The 21,704-nt window shown below is 39.1% G+C and overlaps 1 protein-coding gene across 2 annotated transcripts; it reads right to left on the reverse strand.

Annotated features, from left to right (window-relative positions):
- Window positions 1-667: 667 nt before the first annotated feature.
- On the reverse strand, window positions 668-21,629 carry BROX (BRO1 domain and CAAX motif containing). 2 transcript variants are annotated; one of them, XM_044266795.1, is made up of 13 exons: window positions 21,310-21,629; window positions 19,237-19,353; window positions 16,506-16,612; window positions 16,068-16,164; window positions 12,257-12,352; window positions 11,122-11,194; window positions 9,689-9,794; window positions 8,689-8,778; window positions 6,885-6,970; window positions 5,836-5,917; window positions 5,401-5,551; window positions 4,348-4,507; window positions 668-3,155 (listed from the first exon to the last, which is right to left on the reverse strand). In XM_044266795.1, exons 2-13 carry the CDS (start codon window positions 19,335-19,337, stop codon window positions 3,069-3,071), a joined length of 1,236 nt encoding a protein of 411 aa, XP_044122730.1. In that variant the 5' UTR covers window positions 19,338-19,353; window positions 21,310-21,629; the 3' UTR covers window positions 668-3,068. The 2 variants fall into 2 exon arrangements, with proteins under 2 accessions (XP_044122730.1, XP_044122729.1); XM_044266794.1 differs by lacking the exon at window positions 21,310-21,629 and adding an exon at window positions 20,802-20,880.
- Window positions 21,630-21,704: the final 75 nt, after the last annotated feature.

A 21,704-nucleotide genomic window follows, 5' to 3' on the forward strand; every position in this document is an offset into this window, starting at 1 on the left:
CCAGATGACATTCCAAGTTTTCTTTTTAAGATTTTGAGAGCGCACAAGGCGGGGGGCGGGGAAGGAGGGGGCCTGGCAGAGGGAGAGGGAAAAATAAGACTCCTCACTGAGCAGGATCCCAGGACCCTGGGATCACGACCTGAGCGGATGGCAGATGCTTAACTGAGCTACCCAGGCATCCCCAAAATTTATTTTTATACACATATTAAGAGATTTTAAAAATGTGGTATTTTCTAAAGCACACTCTGGAAAATAAAGAAAGATTTCCGAATGGGGTTTTATGTCTCAATACATTTATAGCTCAAGTTTCCAAAGCACGGAGTTTAGTGCAGAGCACTGCTCGGCCACAAGGACTGATCTCTAGCCCAGGTTCCCATAGGACACACCACCGTGTTGCACTGGGTAATGCAACAAGGAAGGTAGATACAGGCCAAAGGAATTTCTACTTTGAGATTCAGAGGTGGTATGTACCAATAAACATAAATAGAAACCAGATAGGTCGAGGAATGTTGGATAGTTAATGAACTCATGTGGCGTAAAGCACCTGAGGTATGTGGGTCTGTCATCGGAAAACCTTACTGTGAAGAATTAGGGGTTCTGTGTCCTATTAATGGTTACTGGTTTAATAAATGTAAAAATACTTGTCAAAAAACAAAATCCCAATGAGTTTGTAAGTAAAATTACTTTTATTTTCATAAATAAAAAGATAATTCATTATATAAACCAACACTTGTAGTGGAGTATGTTAACTGTCATTATCCAGTTTAACTAAGAATGAAATGTACGCGTAGTTGACACACAGTTACATCCCTCTACAGCTTCCATGCAACTGCTTTACATCTGTTACAACCTCCAAAAATCTCCAACACCATTTTAAAGAATATGATAAAAATGGGGAATTCTAGTCACAGAGTGTCACTTATGCTGAAGTCAACACGATATTACTTGCTCAGGTCGAAGCTGCCAATTACTGACTTAAAGTAACACCAGTATTTTCTGCATTTTACAGAAGCACTGACCATATGACGCGTTTTCATGCCACATATGGTGGTATGATGCACAAAAATGTCTATGTGGAAATTCGGTTAACTAGGTTAGTATGCCCTAGTACCCAAGATAGATAGTTCCTACAGGCCAAGAGCAACAAGCGGGCATCAAGTACTATTTAAAGTTCCATCAGTAAATGGCATATCGCAAACCAGTGATTTTGTAGTAGCACACAAGATACAGTGAAACTTAATTAAAATATTTTTTCTATACACAGAGAAATAAAATGAAATGTCTGGTTATTATTCCACTTATTGGACTCTGCAGCTTCAAATATTACCTGTTATACAGCAAGGGGTAATTAGCATCTCCGCTTATTTAAAAAAAAAAGAATCCTCACTGATACTAAGTATTTTCAAGAGTGAAAACTGTAATTTAAAGTAATCATTTATTTGAACATAATACTGATTCAGACAGGCATAATCTGTTTCTTTTTAAGGGTGTTTTTTTTTTTTTTTTAAGTAATCTCTACATCCAACGTAGGGCGTGAACTCACAACCCTGAGATCAAGTCGTATGTTCCACTGACTAAGCCAGCCAGGCGCCCCATTTATTCTTCATAATGAAATGTTTATTACTATTTAAACACTTTACGCAGATTCTACTCATTTGTCATAGGACTGCGGTGTGGATTCAATGGTTCATCCATGATCAGTGTTTAGCAGAGGGCCTGGCAAATAGTAAGCTCCTGGTGTCCACTACTATGATTTCTATTAAGTGAACCAATCAGTCATTTACGATAAGGAAAATCAGCTAACACCCCAGAAGAATATTCAAAAGATAAACCTACAGATGTGTGACTTTTGTTAAAAGTATTATGCATCCACTATTTCCCAGGTTTGTGTATATGCTAAACTAATGACTTCAATATTACGAGCTATTTTTAAGAACATATTGTATGTTTGCTCTTTAAGTTTTTGTTACGGCCTCTGGCCTAAAGCAATACAACTTGGATAGGACACGTGTATTGGAAAACCATATAGAAACAATGCACACTGAAGTCAGGTAACAAAGGCATTTCACCATAACTTCTGTTGCCAAAATGTAGTTACCAGTGTAATTCAGGACAACCTACCTCCATTTAGGTTTCAAATACCTTCTTTACATCATGCATTATCTTACTTCTGCAAAAACATTTTCATTCTTTGTTCATTAAGAGCTGTCACAAAGCTCTGTCCTCTAAATAAAAAAACCTACTAGGAAAGGAACTTGTAAAAATCATTGTAGGTTCATTGAGACTGAAATAAAGTGCAAGACTACCAGAATAGGAGTACGTACCTTTTTTTTTTTTTTTTTCCGCTAAGATTTATTTATTTACTTGAGTTATTTGTATGTCCAACATGGGGCCTGAATTCAGAACCCTGAGATCAAGAGTCACATGCTCCCCCAACTGAGCCAGCCAGTCACGCCTGGGGTAAGTTCTTAAATGGTCTCAAAATACTTATAAACACTGATTTCTGAACAAATTATCACTTCTTATATATGTGAGGGATTTGGTAGAAGATTTTCTGATCTTCAACTCCAAATAACTTTTCTACCAGAAAAGAGAACAGACTCAGAACACAAGTCTGTGTGACAACATAATGGTGAAGGGGGAAAACCTCTCCGTTAAAAACCAACTCCTCTCCTTCTTCTGGCATCAAATAAGAGAAAGGAAAATAAACTTTTTGTGTGTGTGAGGACAGAAAAACATACCTGAAACCACATGATTCTGGCCTATATTAACCAGAAACTTATTACTACCCAGAGTTCGGAGACAAAAACCAACAACAAAATAGGCCCTTCAGGGGCATAATAAAATCTTTTACATGTTGTCCTGATTAAAAAGGCATCTGGAAACAAAGCATGAAACAACTCTACTACATTAAAAATTAAGAACAAATAAACTGAAGGCAGATTTCCCTCTGAATGTACTAAATCATTCTACAGGCTTCAGAGGAAACATTTCAAGAAATATGAAGTTCCATGGTTTCTCTTAGCTACTAGTAAAGAAATTCAAAGTGCCCCTTTTCTCAATGTACTTTAGGAGATATAGCATCCCGTGTCCTTCTGAGGTTTGATATCTGGTTCTTTCACAGGCTTCACCACTTCTTCTGGTTTGGGTTTGGTCTAGGGAGAAAGAGAAACACAGTGCTAAATACATAAACTAAGACTTGAAAAACAAACACTAGACCTTTTCCACCTTAGACTTTTAAGAGATGCTGTATTAAAATTACACAATACGGAGATTAACAATGCTGTTCCAAAAGCTACGTGTACCAATTCAAGACGGAATCAGGAAGCAACATTTCCGTGAAGATGTAGTACCTACATCTACCCAGATGGGTAGGCAAAAACCAAGCTAATGGTGCTCTTCCTCTTTCTGATGAGGGAGAAACTGAGCGATGAATCTGTGCACACGGAACTCTTCTAAGTTTGAAAATACCTCATGACAGTAACAGGCTACCTCATGCAGCATTACTTTAGAGGCTGAGCAGGATAAAAAGTCATTTTATTCTATTTTTTAAAAAGATTTTATTTATTTGATAGAGATCACAAGTAGGCAGAGAGGAAGGGGGGAGGAGGCTCCCCGTTTAGCAGAGAGCCCAATGCAGGGCTCGATCCCAGGACCCTGGGATCATGATCTGAGCAGAAGGCAGAGGCTTTAACCCACTGAGCCACCCAGGCACCCCAAGATAGTCATTTTAATAACAGTTTCAGAGTTGGGAGGAAATCATATTTTTAAAAACTATATTATAAGATTACCTAAAAACATTTCAGGAAGGAGCTATGGCTGCAAATTAATTCCCATCCCTTTTTTTCAGACACCTCCTCTTCTGGCAGTCAAACCTCAAATGTTCCACTTAATCTACTATCTGACTTAGCACACCTAGATGTACTTAGATAGAAATGAATAAAAGCAGTCTTATTTTACCGCTGGATGATTTCATGGAATGTTGAAATTAGATCAAATCTTCAAATACCCTGAGGCATGCTAAATCCAAAACACAGTATTGCTACAGCAATACACACATGGACAAGCCATCTGTTTCAGACCTTTTCTCCCACACTCTTCTTAAAGGAGGCTCTTAGAAACTACAGAGAGGCAAGAGAAGGTGTTTGAAAACAACTTCAATTATGCAGAAAATCAGAAGATAATTCAGGCCTAGAGATCTTATTATCTCCGAGAGAGTTCAACAACACATTACCCAGCACTGCAGGTAGCTCATTTAACGTTCAGACAAACTATACATCTAAAATGCTAATTCCGAACTCTCTTCTCAAACTTCTATGAACAAGTGGAAGAAAGCCAATCTCATACATTGTCATCCTTGGGTCTTTTGGTGAGATCAAATGCGGCCAGCGTGTCTGGTGTCCACTGTGCACTTGTAGGAGGAAATTCGAAAGGTACAGGCTCTACGAGACCGTAATTTGCTTTGAGTTCCAGTTGTGGAGCTTCGGTTGGAATTTTTTGAAAGTAACTGCAAAAAGCAATTTAAAAAGCAATTCATTCATTCAACTACTTGAGCATCTACTATGTTCAAGGCCCTGTGCGAGAGAAAGACAGTAATGACGGGCACGACAGACAAGATTTTCCTGCTTCACGCAGCTTGCATGAGCAGACGAAACAGGAAAACTTGTCAACAACAATGCACCGTAACTGAAGCTGCGACAAATATTGTACACCGTGAGAACACGAAAGAGGGGCAACTAACCCCCATGTTAGGGGGCAGGGGTGGTTCAGGAATGCTTTCCAAAAGAAGGGACAGAAGTTATACTAGGTATGTTTAAGCAAGTAAAACAGTTCAGTGTGACCAAATGCAGGACGTGAGCGGAAGAACGTAAAGAGATCCAAGCGGGGACAAAACTGCTTCTCCCAGTCCACACAGGTGGTTGTCTACAGTTTGAACAATGCGGACTTAACAATGGAAAACTGTTTGATAGGACTAGGCAGGACTGACAGAAAACCCATTTCCCTGCTTTACAGACAGCTGCAACCAGAGTGAGATGAACACGCGAAGGGAGCAGAGAAGCCATCTGTAACACGCCGGGAAGAAACAGCAGGGAGGCAACGCGAAGAGAAAATTCAGACACTGTAAGTGAGCTACATGTTAATAACTGATGTTTAATTTTTAGAATCTGCTTTTATATATCATCATCAGAAGTAGAATAAAGTCAGTCCAACACCAGGGAATTTTACTACCAATTTAAAGAGATTATCAGAGTTAAAGTTAAATTCAATCCGACATAAAATCTTTGGGGGCAGAGACTAACAGAAACTGTGTGATTACTGACACAATATAAATACTTAAACATTATAAATACAAGTATATACCATATTAATATTATGAAAATCATACTGAGCTGTACCCACATGAATCCATTTTCTCTCTGACATTTCTCTAGGGTGTTCTTCACAAGATTTCCAAGTTTCCTGAAGAATAGGTGTCCTGAAGGTTTGACCGTTGGGCCGGGTCCTTTGGTTTCTCCATATTCTTTGCACAATGCTTCTGCCTTGGCATAAACTGCATGTGAAAGGGAAAATCATTTGATTATAATTAGTTATTGACCATACTAAAAAGGCTCTGACCTAGTCTGACAGCAATACCAGTACGAGTGTAAGGGGAAGTAAGTGTTTTCTACAGATTTTTTGGCTTTTGGAACTTTGTTTCTCTCTCTCTCCAGTTCTCTCACTTGGTCCCATTCTCTTTCATGAAATCAGCCTAACTCTCTTCTAACTGGTTATTTCCTTTTAGGATAAAACATTTGTTTTTAAAAAGGGAGTCAATATTCTGGCAGGAATACTTACATTTTTCTGCTTCTTGGAGGGACCTGATTGCTTCACCACATTTATCGCTAGCCAACAAAGTCTGACCATGATAACAGTAAGCCTGATAGAGAAACAAATTTTTATTCATTCTCACCACAAATGATGCCTTCTGCTATCATTGTTTTACATACGCATCAGATAAAGGAGCGCCTTTGTCCACTGTTGGAAGTATCAATGCAACCCCTTATACTTCTTTACTTGAATAAGCCTCCCCCAATCACTGTTAGTATAAAAAGTGGGATTAAGTCAAGCTTTGAGCCAAACGAACTTTCTAACTACAGGCTGAGAGCAAAAAGTATTTCTGAGTAATGAAATCTGTTTTTACAATCCAGGCACAGCAGATAAAGGAGGGAAACTGCAGTGCTAATGCAGAAGGAGAGGAAGGGAGGGCTCTAAGGTTAATGACTAAACAGTTTTCAGGAGAAATGTTATCAGCCTGTAGTACGCCTTGCTCTCTCCTTAAATGTCTGTAATCAAAGGCAAGGACTACAAATGATCCAACACTGAATGCTTGAAGACATGTTTTTAAGGTATAAAAAATAAAATATCAACCTGGATCCAAAAAAGGTGTTTGATTATCTCTCACAGGATATTCTAACCAACAAAAAGTAAGTTTGTTTAATGGGTGTAACAGACTGATAAGCAACTCCTCAAAGAGGGCTTATGAATGGTTCTGCACAGATCTAGGGGACATACTGGATGGTATGCCTTATGATTAGAATCAGTAAATGCCTTCTTCAACATCCAAGATGAAAGGAGAGAATTCTCGTTAAGTAGGCGGAAGGTTCCGGCTTAAAAGTGAGTTTCGCTCAGACAGTAATTCCACTGCTCTGATACAGTTCTACAATTCTACATCATCTATTTCCACCCACTTCAGCTCACAATGGCTGCACTGTCCGTCACCACTGACTGAGAACTGGCTGTTATTTGTAAAATGCTGATTGAGAGTCTGACAAGATGACAGACCTAGCACTCAAGGGGCTGGAAAGACAATAATTTATGTTGTTTTTCAGGCTACAAATACTTACATAAGCTGTGTAGAAACACATTTTCAAGTGAAGATACTTTCTCCATTTAGCAGAATACGCAGGCTCCAAACTGGATAAAGTATGATCTAAAGTTACATTTTAAAAAGCAAAATATAATTTCACCCTGATTCACTAGAAGACTTTTAGATCATGTGTTCAGATGCTAACAGCAGAATGCCATTCAAATCTAAAACTCGAGCATTTACACATTTCCCCAAAAAACTTTAATTTTCCCATAACTGTATTTTAACTACATAATAAGGTTGTTTAAATACCACGGCACATCTTTTGATGGTAATATAACAAGTTTAAGATAATGGTAACAACAGAACTTCAAGATAAATACAAAATTATATACTGTTTTACTGTCTTCTTAAAATTATATAACATAGCAATGTGTAGTGTGGTCACCCAAGTCAGAGACATGGGTGGTCCTACTGGTCCATCCCGCAGCACTGAATCTTGCCTAACACACACACTAACACACACACACACGCACATCCTGCCAACTTCTCTCTTACCCATTTCTCTTCCACTCCCCACTTCACTGTCTTTGTCGAGGCTTCCATCACTTCCTCCACACACTATACTCGCTTCTAAACCTAAGCGGGGTCAGCCAAGTAGTCCTTCACCAGGCAAGCCCATTTCTCATCTTACAATTAGAGGGACCTTTCTTAAATTCAAATCCAATCAGATTTGCTTCCTATCTATTAATGGGTCCCAATTATCTACTGAATAAAAACCAAATTTCTTAGATAGGCTTACACACCAATTCAAGATCTCACACATGCATACTTTCCTAACCTTTTCTCCTATCACCCTGTTTCAGCTAAGACAGCTGTTTAAAGGTCCCAGAAGGTGCTGAATTCTTTCTTATCTCTGATGTACTACAGAATGCTCTACTCTTCCATATGGCAAAGCTTCCTAGCAAATGTAGAACTTCTGTTTCAAAGTCAGGCTCAAATGCCACCTTCCCCTAGACAATCTCCTCCAGCATGCCTAGATCCTTTTGGTTTTCATTACACTGCTGTAATAACATCTTATTTTATGCTGTGATAATGTGGCTATATGTTTGCTTCCTTCCCCAGACTGTGAATCTCTTCTACTGATCTTTGTATAGCTAGCAACTAAAATAGTAATCATCCCATACATAGAAACAAATGCTTGTTTCCTAAATAAGTGAATGAAAAGAATAATGGGCTAATGAGAAGACCAGAGTTCTAGTCCCAACTTCATGCCTAGTAACCGTTAAATTACAGGTTAGTTAATTCTCTGGAGTTCAGTTTCTTTAATGACAGCAAATGTAAGGTTATTATTAAGGTAAAAGAAAAAACTTCAAAATTAAAACACCTGGGGGCCCCTGGGTGGCTCACTGTGTTAAAGCCTCTGCCTTCAGCTCGGGTCATGAGTTCAGGGTCCTGGGATCGAGCCCCACATCGGGCTCTCTGCTCAGCGGGAAGCCTGCTTTCCTTCCTCTCTCTGCCTACCTCTCTGCCTACTTGTGATCTCTCTGTCAAATAAATACATAAAAAAATCTTAAAAAAAAAAATTAAAACACCTGTATAATTATTACATATAACTTGTTAAAAAGGACTACACTGTCCTTTCCGTTAAGTTACATAGCATATTAACTGAACAGTCCTCAGTCTTTGAAACAACGTAATAAAATAATGTGGTATTATTCCAGTTTTGCAAATGGACAAACAGTCTGAGAATCTTGTAGTTTTGCTTGTTCCCTATTAAGCCAAGAGTTTAATCTGAAAATCTGAACACTAAAAATACAACAAAAGAATTATAAACTTACCAGCTTTTTGATAGAAGTTGGCAGTTTCATATGCCAGTGCAGCAATCAGTCCAGGAGCGTGCTTCAGTTCAATTGCTCGAGCAATGGTTACTGTAACCAAAGCACAATAAAGTGAGTTGTAATTAAGTTTACTTGCATTAAATTCATTATAATAGCAAAAGAAAGCCCAACGATCTATTTGGAATTTTAATAGTTTGTTAAGAATTTTAACATGAAAAGTTTAAGTGACTGAGCCTGCTGATTTTGATACTGTTTCTTTAAATCACTAGCCAATTATTAGCTACTCACAAAAAATTACTACTACGACAACAAACACTTCCAGGACACTCGAATTTAAAACAGAGAAAAACAAAAAGCCTACAAAGTTTCTTTACTGGTTTTACCGGAGTCTTCATTTATTTCCTGCCACTAAAAGATGAAGATTTAAAGGAAAGCCACGCAGTGCAAGAGGAAAAAGAGCAAGCAAGGTAGAGAGGGGAAAAGGAGTTACCGAATTAATCTGATGTTGTCAGAAATGGCATGACATCAAAATCCTTTTTAAAAGAGCCAACAGGGTGGCTGGGTGCCCAGTCTCAGCCTGGGTAGCTCAGTCATTAAGCATCTGCCTTCGGCTCAGGTCATGATCCCAGGGTCCTGGGTTCAAGCCCCATACTGGGCTCCTTGCCTGGCAGGAAGCCTGCTTCTCTCTTTCCCATTACCCCTGCTTGTGTTCCCTCTCTGTCTCTCTGTTAAAGGAAGAAAAAAAAAAAAAACTCCCCAACTTTAAAATAAATAAATAAGTAAATGAAAATAAAAGAGCCATTAAACTGCAAGGCCTTTTCCTGCTAACTATCCATGAAGGCAAATGCTGAAGGTGAAGTTGTTCCTCACAATAAATTTCTCAAATGTGAGACTCAAATCCATCTAATTCTGATTTAAGGAAAAAAAAAGAAAGAATGAATGAATCAGAGGCCAATAAAAATTCCTTTAAAAAAAAAAAATCTTACAATATATAGGATACCTTCTTGAGCTTCAGCCTGACACTGGACAACATAAGCTTCTAGCAGTCGTGCCTCTAAATCCCTCCCCTTTTCTGCAGGTGTAATAAGCTTTGGGATATGACTTTCCTGAGAGAGAAAGAAAAACAACAAAGAAGCCACATTTTATTTTAACCCAGTTGTTAGAGATGAACAAAAATGGAAGACATTCAATTTGGAGATTGATCAGAAATTCAGGGGGTGCCTAGCAGGCTTGGCCAGTAGAGCATGTGCCTCCTGATCTCACAGTTTTGAGTTCAAGCCCCACCTTGAGTGTATAGATGATTTAAAAATAAGAGCCTAGGGTGCCTGGGTGGTGCAGTCAGTTAAGTGTATGCCCCTTGGTTTCAGCTCTGGTTGTGATCTCAGAGTCCTGAGATCGAGCCCTCTGTCAAGCTCCGTGGCTCAGCACGGAGTCTGCTTGGGTTTCACTCTCCCTCTACCCCTCCTTTCCCCTCCTCTTCCCACCCCCCTAAAATAAATAAATCTTAAAAATAAGTAAATAAAATTTAAATTAATAAAATATTTTTTAAAAGGTTTTTACGAAAAAAAATCCTAAACAGAATAAATTCAGGGCACCAAAACTGTGTACAAAAGGAGCAGTATTTAGCTTCTAGAGAACAAAAGATCCTGTATACTAAAATTTTTAAAGCTTCTCATACGCCTTTGCAAAACTTGGGTCAAAATAGATAGTACAGATATGCAAGCTACATTTTCATCTTTGGAAATGTTTAACTGCAACAGTAACCAAAGCTCTCTTTTGCGTGACTGCTGGAATTACTCATTCCTATTAACAACTGTAGAGTAGAAAGAGGTCTACAATTCTGTTAACTCAGAATCACAGGTTTTTAATCACTAAAAGCATCTCATTTTATCATGAGAAAACCCATCACTGGCCTCTGGAAGGTGTCTAGTAATTAGCAGTTTAACTAGGATAAGGTGTGGGTAAGCCTGACTGCGAAATCCACCAGTCTTTCTCCTAATTTCTTTTGCTGGACATTTCATATAATTAGTGCAAACTGATTGCCCTCCTCGGCTTTTCATGGAGGTAGAGAGAATATACTCAAGTTCAGCTTTGCAGAATCATGATTTATCCTGGCAACTGCCACAGACCGCAATGGGAAATGGTAAGAACCGTCAGATTTTCTTTTTTTTTTACCGAAGGGATACAAAATAACCATTGAATTACAACTTGAATTTTGTAATTGTAAAATTCACTGATGACTTTCTAAAATGAAGACATCTGATATTCTGTAATTGGCTGCAATCACCAATAAAGTATTCAACCTAAGAAAAACAACCTATACTAGGTTCTTTTTACAATGTGAAATAATTCCTAATCCCCCATCCCAAGAAAGAAAAAGTATTCAAGAATTACAGTATTAGTCTTTATATTTTATCGTTATCATTATTTTACCTTTAAATGTTTAAAAATCCCCGCAGCAATTTTTAGGCTTCGATGGACTTCTTTCGCTTCATCTTCTGTTATGCTTAAAGATAGTGGTTACATTAGTTAGAGGATGAATCTTGTTTCTTGTACTAAAATCAACAACCAATGCATTATGATAAAACCAAATTAGTCGTTTGTATTTCTTACCACTTGTTTTCTCCCTTTTAAAAAAATCTAATTTGGCACTTAAAAAGACAAATGCACATGAAAAATATCAACAGAAGATACTACAAATTATAAAAAGGGAGACCCTGTCTACACGTTGAGATATAGCCTTCTTGCTCCTTCCAGGTAATCTACTGTGCTTTAAGCAAATGCAAAATATTCTACACCCAATACATGCACACATGTCAAAACACAATATTCACTATCCCATTTGTGCTTAATCATTTAATTACTTTACAGGTGATTTTACATCAGGACATAAAATTCAACTTTATTTTACTTATTGTTGTTAAGATTTTATTTTTGAGTAATCTCTATGCCCAATGTGGGGCTCAAAACTCACAACCCCGAGATCAAGAGTCGCGTGCCCCCCTTATGTTGAAATGGCTGCATATCAGATGCACCACAGTTGGTAGTTGCCAGTTTCGTACCACTAACGCCTATTTTCACTATTATAAAAATTGCATCTTATTCATTTCACAATTCTTGAATCCATCAAAACAGCTTTCCCATCTATCTCTTTTTCTGTGAGTTGCCTGTTTAAGTCGCTTGCTTATTTTCAAATGATTTGTTGGTCTTTTCCTTTCCTCTTCCACTATAAAAACAATTTGTCATGTGCATCGCGATTTTTCTGACCATCTGTCATTTGTTTTGTAATCTTGCTTACAGTACTTTTATGCAGTCAAATACTTTTTTTTTTCCTTTTCTTTTTTTTTCCTTTTCTTGGGTTTGGGTTTTATTTAGAAAGACCTTCCTCATGACAAGATTTTTTTTTTTTCCCTTTTAGGGCTCCATAACAGAGGCTTAAAACGCTATGAGGCAACCTTTCACTTTACAGAAGGGGTATTATAATCAATAGCCCAGACTTTTTAATAATGAATCTCCATTTATTTGAAAAATAACACATTATTTATACAACCCTCCCCTTTAGACTTACTTTTCTTTTCCAGCCAGTCTAGAAGCATATTTGGTATACCATAAAGCTACATTAAATCCCATGGAAATTAATTCAAAAACAGCATCCTGCTGGGCACTAGAATTAAAAACATGGGTGTCATTAAGTTCTGTCAATTATTGAGACTTTGCTATATGAAGCCCCCGTACAGCCAACTCAAAATCATGTAAGAACTATATGCTAACTGGAAAATGAAGAAACCAGTCCTGTGTTTAATGACTAAAAATAATGGCCCGTAATAGTAAACATGAGAATAGCAGGTTCTCAAAGGTTACTGTGCACAGATTAGCTTTAAAAATTTAAAAATTATAGGGCACCTGGGTGCCTCAGTGGGTTAAGCCTCTGCCTTCGGCTCAGGTCATGATCCCAGGATCCTGGGATTGAGCCCTGCATTGGGCTCTCTGCTCAGGAGGGAGCCTGCTTTCCTCTCTCTGCCTGCCTCTCTGTCTACTTGTGATCTCTCTCTGTCAAATAAATAAATAAAATATTTAAAAAAAATAAGAATAAAAAATACAAATTACAGAGACTCAACTCCAAAGAATCAAAAGTCTGGGAGGGACCCAGAACCTACATGTTTAGTAAGTACCCAGCTGAGTCTGGAGTGGATGGTTCTTACAGCAATTTAAAAGCAATGGGATTCAGAAGAGAGACTGTTTCAGGCCAGACTGATTAGAGAACTTTAATGGTAGAGACGGTCTCTGAATTGTGCCTTGAAAGATGGCCAGAAGGGAGGCAGAAGGGCACTCCAGGTAAGGGAATGATGCTGTTAAAGCCCAAGAGAAGCATAAACATATTTTTCTGAGAGGAGTGACCCAACTAGTGTGATGGAGCACACGGTCTGTAGAAAGAAATCAAGGTCAAAAAGCCAAGCTGAAGTGAAACTGGTAGACTTTGAATGCCAAGCCAATCAGTATGGGGACCACAAGGAAAAGGTCTTATAAACTCTTATTTGTTTCCTTCAGATTCTATTACTAGATACGACACCAAGAGGATGGCAAGAACTTATTTAGCAAATAAGGTAATACTAATTTTTAATCATTCCTGTTTTGAAAAGAACATGAGAATTTTTTATATATTACCTCATTTATCTCAAATGATGAAGAAGACAGAAATAATAGCCTTCTTTTATATACATTATACTAAGATACAGAAAAATTACCCAAAGGAAAGACACTAGAATCATGGTCCCACTTTTTCTTTTTTAAAGGCTTAGGGGCGCCTGGGTGGCTCAGTGGGTTAAGCCGCTGCCTTCGGCTCAGGTCATGATCTCAGGGTCCTGGGATCGAGTCCCGCATCGGGCTCTCTGCTCAGCAGGGAGCCCGCTTCCCTCTATCTCCCTCTCTCTGCCTGCCTCTCCGTCTACTTGTGATTTCTCTCTGTCAAATAAATAAATAAAATCTTAAAAAAAAATAAAGGCTTATTTATTTATTTGAGAAAGAGGGTACATGCATGCACACGCATTTGCGGGGGGCAGGGGCAGGGGAGACAGAGAGAGAATCTCAAGCAGACTCCCTGATAAGCACAGAACCTAGCACAGGGCTGATCTCATGAGCCTGAGACCACAACCTGAGCCAAAATCAAGAGCTGGATGCCTAACTGTCAGAGCCACGCAGGCGCCCCGCCACTCTGTATTTTTTATTTAACTGCTGCCTCATAAAAGGAATGGAGACAGGGAAACTTTTTAGGTTAAAAAAAAAATAAAACATTCACAGTTCAAAACCAACTTACGTACTATCTGGTTTAATATGTTACAATACACATAAACACGAGTTATGTATTTTTTAACGGAATACTTCACAAATTTGTGTGTCATCCTACCAAAGGGGCCATGCTAGTCTCCACGCTGTTCCAGTTTTAGTGATGTGCTGCCAAAGCGAACACTAAACACACTTCTTAAAACAGCGTTACCCACGGAAGAAAACTGGAAGCACAGCTTCACTGGAAGCACAGCTTCATAGTTTGTTCTTGGGATGCCTGGTGGCTCAGTAAGTTAAGTGTCTGCCTTTAGTTCAGGTCATGATCCCAGGGTCCTGGGATAGAGACCCACATCGGGCTCCTTGCTCAGCAGGGAGCCTGCTTCTCCCCTTGCTTTTGCATCCTCTCTGACACATAAATAAATAAAATCTTAAAAAAAAAAAATGTTCATTCTTTTCAGCACTGAGAACTTTCAAATGAATTACATCTGGTAATTTGGTAGGCATATCTAATTTATAAGTTTACCTTTAAATAAGACAGTTTTGCTCATTTATATAAAGTCTCGTGAATAACTGTCTCCCTTTTTATCCTTCATTTATTTCAGTCTCACTTGCTCCCAAACACTCCATTTCTACTGTAACACGTCTTGGAAGTCAGAATACACAGTGTTGAAAAAACATTTTCAGAACAGATACATTCATAGCACACTTTTTACTGAATAAACAACAATCAAAGATAAAGCAACTTAAAAATCTTAGCTGTAGAGTATATTGGATATCATTTCTTAAGGACTTCATTACCTAATTTTTCATTGCCTCATAAAACTCACTAAAAAAAAGCTGTCACAAGGAATCAAGATTTGGCATGGGGGGGAAAGTGTCAAATGTATGTACTGCAAAACACTTTACAATCTGCCAAAGTTTTGCGATGTGATAATGATAGAGGTCTGACTCTCAAAAACGTCTTTCTGAAGAAAAACATCCCTTAATTTTAGATAAAGTACAAAGGGATCACATAAAGAAACACATAAAACGAGGACTTGGAAAACCTTAATATCCCAGAATATTAAAATCTGGGAAGAACCCACAGTCCCCACCTTCCTATCAAATTTATTAATTCTACATACAATATGGCCAAGGAAGGAAGGCAGGCGAGAATTCTACCACTGAACCACCAATGCCCAAGGAAGGAAGGAAACTATCTTTTATATACCTGGCATTATTTGAGTCACTTACCATAAACTTGCCTACGTCGTTCCTCATGAAAGCCCTGCATCTGTAACCCCAACCCAGAGCTGAAGCAGGTGCTCACACAGAGACCTGAGACGGAGTATGGAGCAATCCGAAGTCCACACTCCTTCTCCTTCCACTGCAATGCCTGTCCTGGGCCTCTCAGCAAGCTCCACTTCCTTCCCTTCTGACTTTACACAACTTTCTACAGCAAACTGACATCAGGATACATGGTCATTTAAATAATACAATGGTGTTTAAAAAAAAAAAAAAGTCCAAAAAAATTTAGCACTGTTATGACGTTTCCTGTTATAACCAGATCTCTTCTGATTAGTTTTAAGTGAGTGATAAGAAAGTTCTGAGGCAAAATTTTTTAAAAAGAGCAGAAACAGTGAAGACAAATTACGGAGAAAATAAGACTATGACTCAAAAGAGTATCGAGCAGGGATGGAACCAGGGACAAAGAGTAAGAAAGAGACTGACCAAAGACATCTGAACTATCCATCAGAAAAAATACTAGGTGAAAAGCAAAATTTTGATCTCCTTGAAGGAAGGCAAAGACTAAAAGACAGAGTAGGATTCCAAATTCCCAAACTGTTCTTTGTGAGTTATTAATAAAGCCAAGAGGGTTTAAGTCTAGTTAATATCTGTATTGATTATCTCAAAAACAGATTTGGCCTAGGAGAAATAAATTATATTTTTACTTAACAGAATGTATTAGTTTAGGTCAAATGTTTTTAACTAATTACCTGATAAGAGAAGATGCTGATCAGACCTAGTTCTATTTCTTCAAATACAGAGGGTATGGGTTAAACACTGGCTAAATAGTTACAAAAATGGCTTTTGTTTTGTACTCCTGGGTTGCCTACCTTGGAACCTGCCCCTGTAATGTATCAGTCCACTTGAAATTTTGAATATATCGTAACTTGCTTTCTTGGGTAGATTCATCCAATGAATTTATGAAACCTGTAAAAAGGTACAGCATTTCAGTTTTAGAAGAAATATCAAGTATTCTGTTTAGAAATTTTTTCAGATAATGACTTATCCAGATACCTGAAGAAAACTCTTAGCCCCTCTATCCCCTTCTTTACTACATCTTCTTCTAAGGTAACATAATATGAAGTATGTACACATTTAATTTTCAAAATGTTAGAAAGACCAAAATCACCCTATCATTTCTCATGTTTCTGAAACTCAAGTACTGAGCTCAAAGAATACAGACCAAAGACTAAACTATTCAAATTTGAAAAACCTAAGAATTAAATGCGAATTTCTGCAAAGCTGTTAAGTTCTCATAAATAACTAACCTTGTAAAAGTGAAAAATAGGAATCTGATGCATTCTTCATCATTTCTGGAGTACAGCTCAGATCAGTGAAGAGTTCAAGCAGTCGTGCTCTGGATGATCTCAAGTCACTTACAGGAGACAGAAATAGTCAAGATATTTAAGTAAGCTGCAATGTGATGAATCTATGTAAAAGTGGCTTGAAAGTGTCCATTGTAAAAAGCTTTCAGATAACACACACACACCTCCTTGAAGGTTTTACTAAGGCATACACAGGATAAACTTAGTTAAGACTAACACTGGGGTAAGTGAAATTCTAGTAACAACTGTTTTACAAGTGGTACTAAAATAAAAGTCTCATCTAAGGGGCAAATCATGGATATAATTATGTAATAACAATATACAGCAAGTTTTAATTAAAAAAAAACAACAAATAAACACAAGCATGTAAGATGGGAGAAAGGAATTAAGAATGAGTAAATTGAACAGAGCAGTTCACAATAAAAGATATTCAAAAAATGGTAGTTTAACATGCTTATGCAGTTTTAGCATCTCCTTAAAATTTCATAACTCGACAATACACTTTATTAAGTAGGGAGCCCTATTTTTAAATTGCATCCTATAATTCAACATACACATCAAGAGTGTGTGAGAACACGTGGTTACTACTCATTTTAAAAAGGCTCCCGGTCTCCATTCTCCTTTACTTCTTCACAGCAATAAATGTTGCAGATCCACCATTTCCTTCTTGAAATTCTCTTCTCCCTTTATTCCACTAACATTAAATTTCCCAGGATCTCCTCTTATCTCTAAAAGTTCCTTACAATGTTTAGTCTTTGGCTTTCTGCCAAAGACTATTTCTTCCTTTGGAGGTCTTAACATCTTTACACCCAGTCTGAGAGCTACAACATCAGCTCCAACTTGGTCGGGTTCCAGTTCCACATCTAATTTCAGAAGGCAACATGCTTAATGAGGGCTCAGAAATTATTCTGCAGGACAATGATTGAAGACACCTGTATGTAAATGATTAATGAAAGACTACACTTCGATTGTTAGCACCAAGAGACTTGGGACTGTACATCCAGAACTTAGTAGGTCCTGAGGATAAAGGACACACTCAAAGTTCTCCGTTGAATGAAAGAATACTAACATTTCAAATATTTTAAGACTTACAAGGCCTATAATGCAGCAGTGATGTTTAGAAGAAAGTGCAGACTTCATTTTAAATGGTCTGGGTGGAATGTTGACTCACTGGTACAAGTTCAACAAAGGCTTACTCCAAGAAAATACATACCAACACTTACATACAGATTACCAGAAATGGGATGGGCTACCTTATGAATTTGTCATTGTTGAGTTTTTTAACTAGAAGCTAGGCAAGAGTAATTCCTGGACCAGAAAAAAAGCTGAATTCTTAAGGCCTATTCTAGACTCAAATAGTTTACTGGCTACTTCCTGGGAGGCACTCAATCATCTGCAACCCAACTGTATAAAGTTATACTCACCTTAAAATTAAAGAATTTCAGAAAAAAAAAAAGTACCTCAGAAATGTCTGTTTTAGGCTGTTCATTTTATAGATGAATAATGATATCCAGAGAAGTTAAGTGACTTGCCCAGTATTACAGATAAAACAATTAAGCTGGGACCAACCTCTGTGAGTTTAAGATTAGGGTTAGCAAATGACAACCTATAGCTTGTTTTGAACGGCTCTCAGCTTGTTTTTATAAAAATGAACAAATAAGAATATGCCAACGGCAGCTGTATATAGCCCCACAAAGCCTAAAATGTTTACTACTCAGCTCTTCACAGAAGTTTGATGACCTCTGATATATATAAATACGTCAGTTTTCCTATCTTTTGCTCCACTCCTTCTTTCCATAGAAAGTAGCAACACTCTCAATTTTCCATTACTGGTGCCATCAGGTCTTGATCATCTAGGTTCTGTGTTTCATACAGACTGAATCCTTTTCAACTTCCCAAGCATATTAGACACTCTGAACAGTTGACTCCTCCTTTGAAATATCTCTTTTGTTCTGATCTACTCACTACCCCAGAATAACATTTTTCTGTAAGAAATTATCTTCTATCACGTCTTACCATCTAAATCAAGTATTAGCAAACCTTTTCCATAAAGAGGCTAAAAGTAAATATATGAGGCGCTGTGGTTCATCAAGTCTCTGCTGATACTACTCCGCTCTGCTGTTGTAGAGGAAAGCAGCCAAAGGCAGCCGGACACAATATATAAATGGTGTGAGATGACATGTCTGTGTTCTAATAAAACTTTATTTATAAAAATAGGCAGTGGGAAAAATCTGCAGGACAGTTCGCCAACTCCCAACCTGAGCCACAAACTCCAACTCAAGTCCTTTCTCCTATATGAACACTGCAAAGCCTATTCCAGCCTACTGGACGCTCTCCCTGCTCAGAACTCCATGAATTTACGATCCGCTTAATTAACAATATCCATATACAGCTTTGTGAAGTCTCTTGTACTGTTTTAATATATAGCTTAACTCTTTTGTTTGTTTTCCTCTCTCTGGGACTCACTAATCTAAAATTAAGGACTGCAGTCTAGATGGCTGCCAAACTTTAAATAATCTATTATTTCACTCTTCACAAGTCATTTGTAAGTTTATAAGGAGTCTAAGGGTAGGGCAATGTGCTACATACTTCTGTATTGCCCATGAAACCTAAATTAGTACCTTGTATCCAACAGTGGCTCAAACAGTACTTGCTGAGATTGACTAAAACTAACCTGCAAATTTTTGAAGCAGCAGGGCCAGCGGCTACACCATAGTAGTTAAAAGTGACAGGAGCTGTGGCTTTTAATGGGTTCCTATGAAACCAATGTGTCATTTTCTCCAGCTGTTTCCTATAAATATAAAAGGAGATGTTTAAAAAATAAAAATAAAACATTTACTAACATAAACAGTATAAGAACAACAAAAAATTTACTAAGAATATATGTACGCATTTTAAAGTATATATATACATATATATATAAGTAAGACATACACAGGTACAAATGACTCTTTATTAATAGACTGCTAAAGCTACTTTAAATAAATAGGTTTTAAGTTAACTATATTTCCAACCCGGTGTTGCTGATGCCAATTTATTGGTTACAGCATGTGTTTCTACAATAAATACACTTTCCACAAAACAGTAATAAGAAGCAGAATTTTCATGAATAAAAAAAATCACAGTACTTGACCAATAATTTCTATCCTATATACCCAAAATATTTGAAACATTACCTAAGTGAAATGCCAACTTAAAAAACAGTCCCAAGGGTTTCTGGGTGGCTCAGCTGGTTAAGTGTACAACTCTTGTTTTCCACTCAGGTCATGATCTCAGGATCCTGAGATCCAGCCCTGAGTTGGACTCTGCACTGAATGTGGAGCTTGCTTAGGATTCTCTCTATTCCCCTGCAGGTAGTCTCTCTCAAATAAGTAAATCAACCATTTAAAAAAAAAAAAAAAAAAAGTTAAGTCCTACCCCTTTTTGGTTTAAAAAAAAAAAAAAGCATGTCACTTGCTTAATAGTCCTTAGAAGATAATGCAAATACAGAAACGCCCAGTGGAACACTTAAGTGTGGCAACTAGATTCCAGGAAATCATCTTCAAGAAAACCTGATAAGGTTTAATTAACTTAAAGGCATTATACAAAAACCATGGGCTGCACCGTGAAATACCTCCTGGAGCACCTCCTTTAAAATATTCAGGTAATCCTGACAAAAGCGATTTGGGAGAGCACCAGACACTCAACGCATTGTCTATGTGCCGCGGAAGCCAGCACTACTCAATGCACTGTACACTCAATGAAAAACTGAGTTCACTTATGGTTCAAAACATTTCCGTCCTTTTAAGAACATACATAACCTTCTAAACATCCATGTAAACCAACTTTATAACATAAGTAAATTAATACTGCTTGTACGTGCACGTACGTCAAGCCTTCTCGAGATAATGGCACACCGTACACTTGACTTTGGGGCCGCAAATTTTCTACCAATAATACCCTTTCCAGGTGGATTTCCACTTCCCGGATGAACACGTCCGCAGATCCGTATATCCTGACTTCGGGAACGCAGAGGGTAAGTACTGCACCGTCCGCCCCGGCCCCACCTTGCCCCTTCCCGAGACCTGCCATTCCTGCTTTCAGGAATTCGGAGAGAGAAGAGCGACACACCCAGCCGCAGGTGCAAGGTGCCCTGAGAGCCACGAGCACAGCGGTCGGATCGAAGCGGCCGCCTCCCCTACCTCCGATTACCGAAAGGGGTCCCCCCACTCGCGAGGCCCGGGCCCCCCAGACACCTACCTGCGAGCCACCCCCCAGCTCGGAGCGCCCACTTCCTGTTTACCGCCCAGCCTCTTCCTCCCCAGCCCCGAAGCCGGAGGCGGCGCGCTGAGACCCTGCGCAGGCGCCGACGCTGGCCGCCCCCACATCCGAACAGGCATTTTCTTGGAAAGCCGATGCTTTCCACCCGGGGGAGGCGGCCACACAGCGGCCGCACAAACCCCCGTTTAGCTCCTAAGATCCCGGCTGCCAGTGGAGACGCCAGCAAGGGTATTCGGTCGAGTCCAGCTGTTAATACGACCGACTCGCGGGGCCAACATGCATTTTCTTTCTTTCATTTCTTTCAAGGCCTTAGAAGGAGACTTTTTTGGATTAGTATCCGGGAGTCTGTGGAGACTGAAAACGCGTGTAAAAGTCGGGCAGGCAGGCGGGCGGGCGGTGTGGGGGGGGACCCTATCGCTTGGGACTCCAGGATAACGCCAGGGGTAGGGGTGTTCCTGGGAAACGCCCATTCTCATGACAAACTTACCGGATTTGTCGGAAATCTGTGTAGCAGTCCTCCTCGGGGAAGAAAGGGAATGTCCCAAGTCCGCAAACGAGAAAGGGAGGGAGGCGGAGAGCCAGGAGAACCAGAGCGACGGGCAACCAGGCCTGCGCCGAGGCGGGGTCACGTGGTCCGGGCCGCCATGACAGCTACCGAGGCGGCAGTCCGCGCCGCTTTGGGGCGGAGGCTCCGCGTGTTGCGGCCCCGTCGGAACGCTCCGTTCCTCAGCCCTGTCCTAGCTACTTTTCCCCAGTCTTTAATCGTGAGCTGCACTCTCTTTTCCTGAGAGGAAGAGAGAACGCGACGGGGACTCCCAAGCCGAGGAAGAAGGCCGCAATAGCAATGGCGGCCCTCGCCGGCAGCGGGGCGGCCTCAACCTA

This window comes from Neovison vison, chromosome 10, assembly GCF_020171115.1.
Source record: "Neovison vison isolate M4711 chromosome 10, ASM_NN_V1, whole genome shotgun sequence".
Lineage (NCBI taxonomy): Eukaryota > Metazoa > Chordata > Mammalia > Carnivora > Mustelidae > Neogale > Neogale vison.

Bases quoted from the DNA above. Each gene is read 5' to 3' on its own strand.
- BROX (XM_044266795.1), bottom strand. From the start codon at position 19,337: ATGACACATTGGTTTCATAGGAACCCATTAAAAGCCACAGCTCCTGTC. The intron at 16,165-16,505 runs GTTAGTTATTTA...ACCTTTTTACAG, and splicing joins CTATTTTTCACTTTTACAAG to GTTTCATAAATTCATTGGAT. The intron at 5,918-6,884 runs GTAAGTATTTGT...TTTCTCTATCAG, and splicing joins TGTGTTTCTACACAGCTTAT to GCTTACTGTTATCATGGTCA.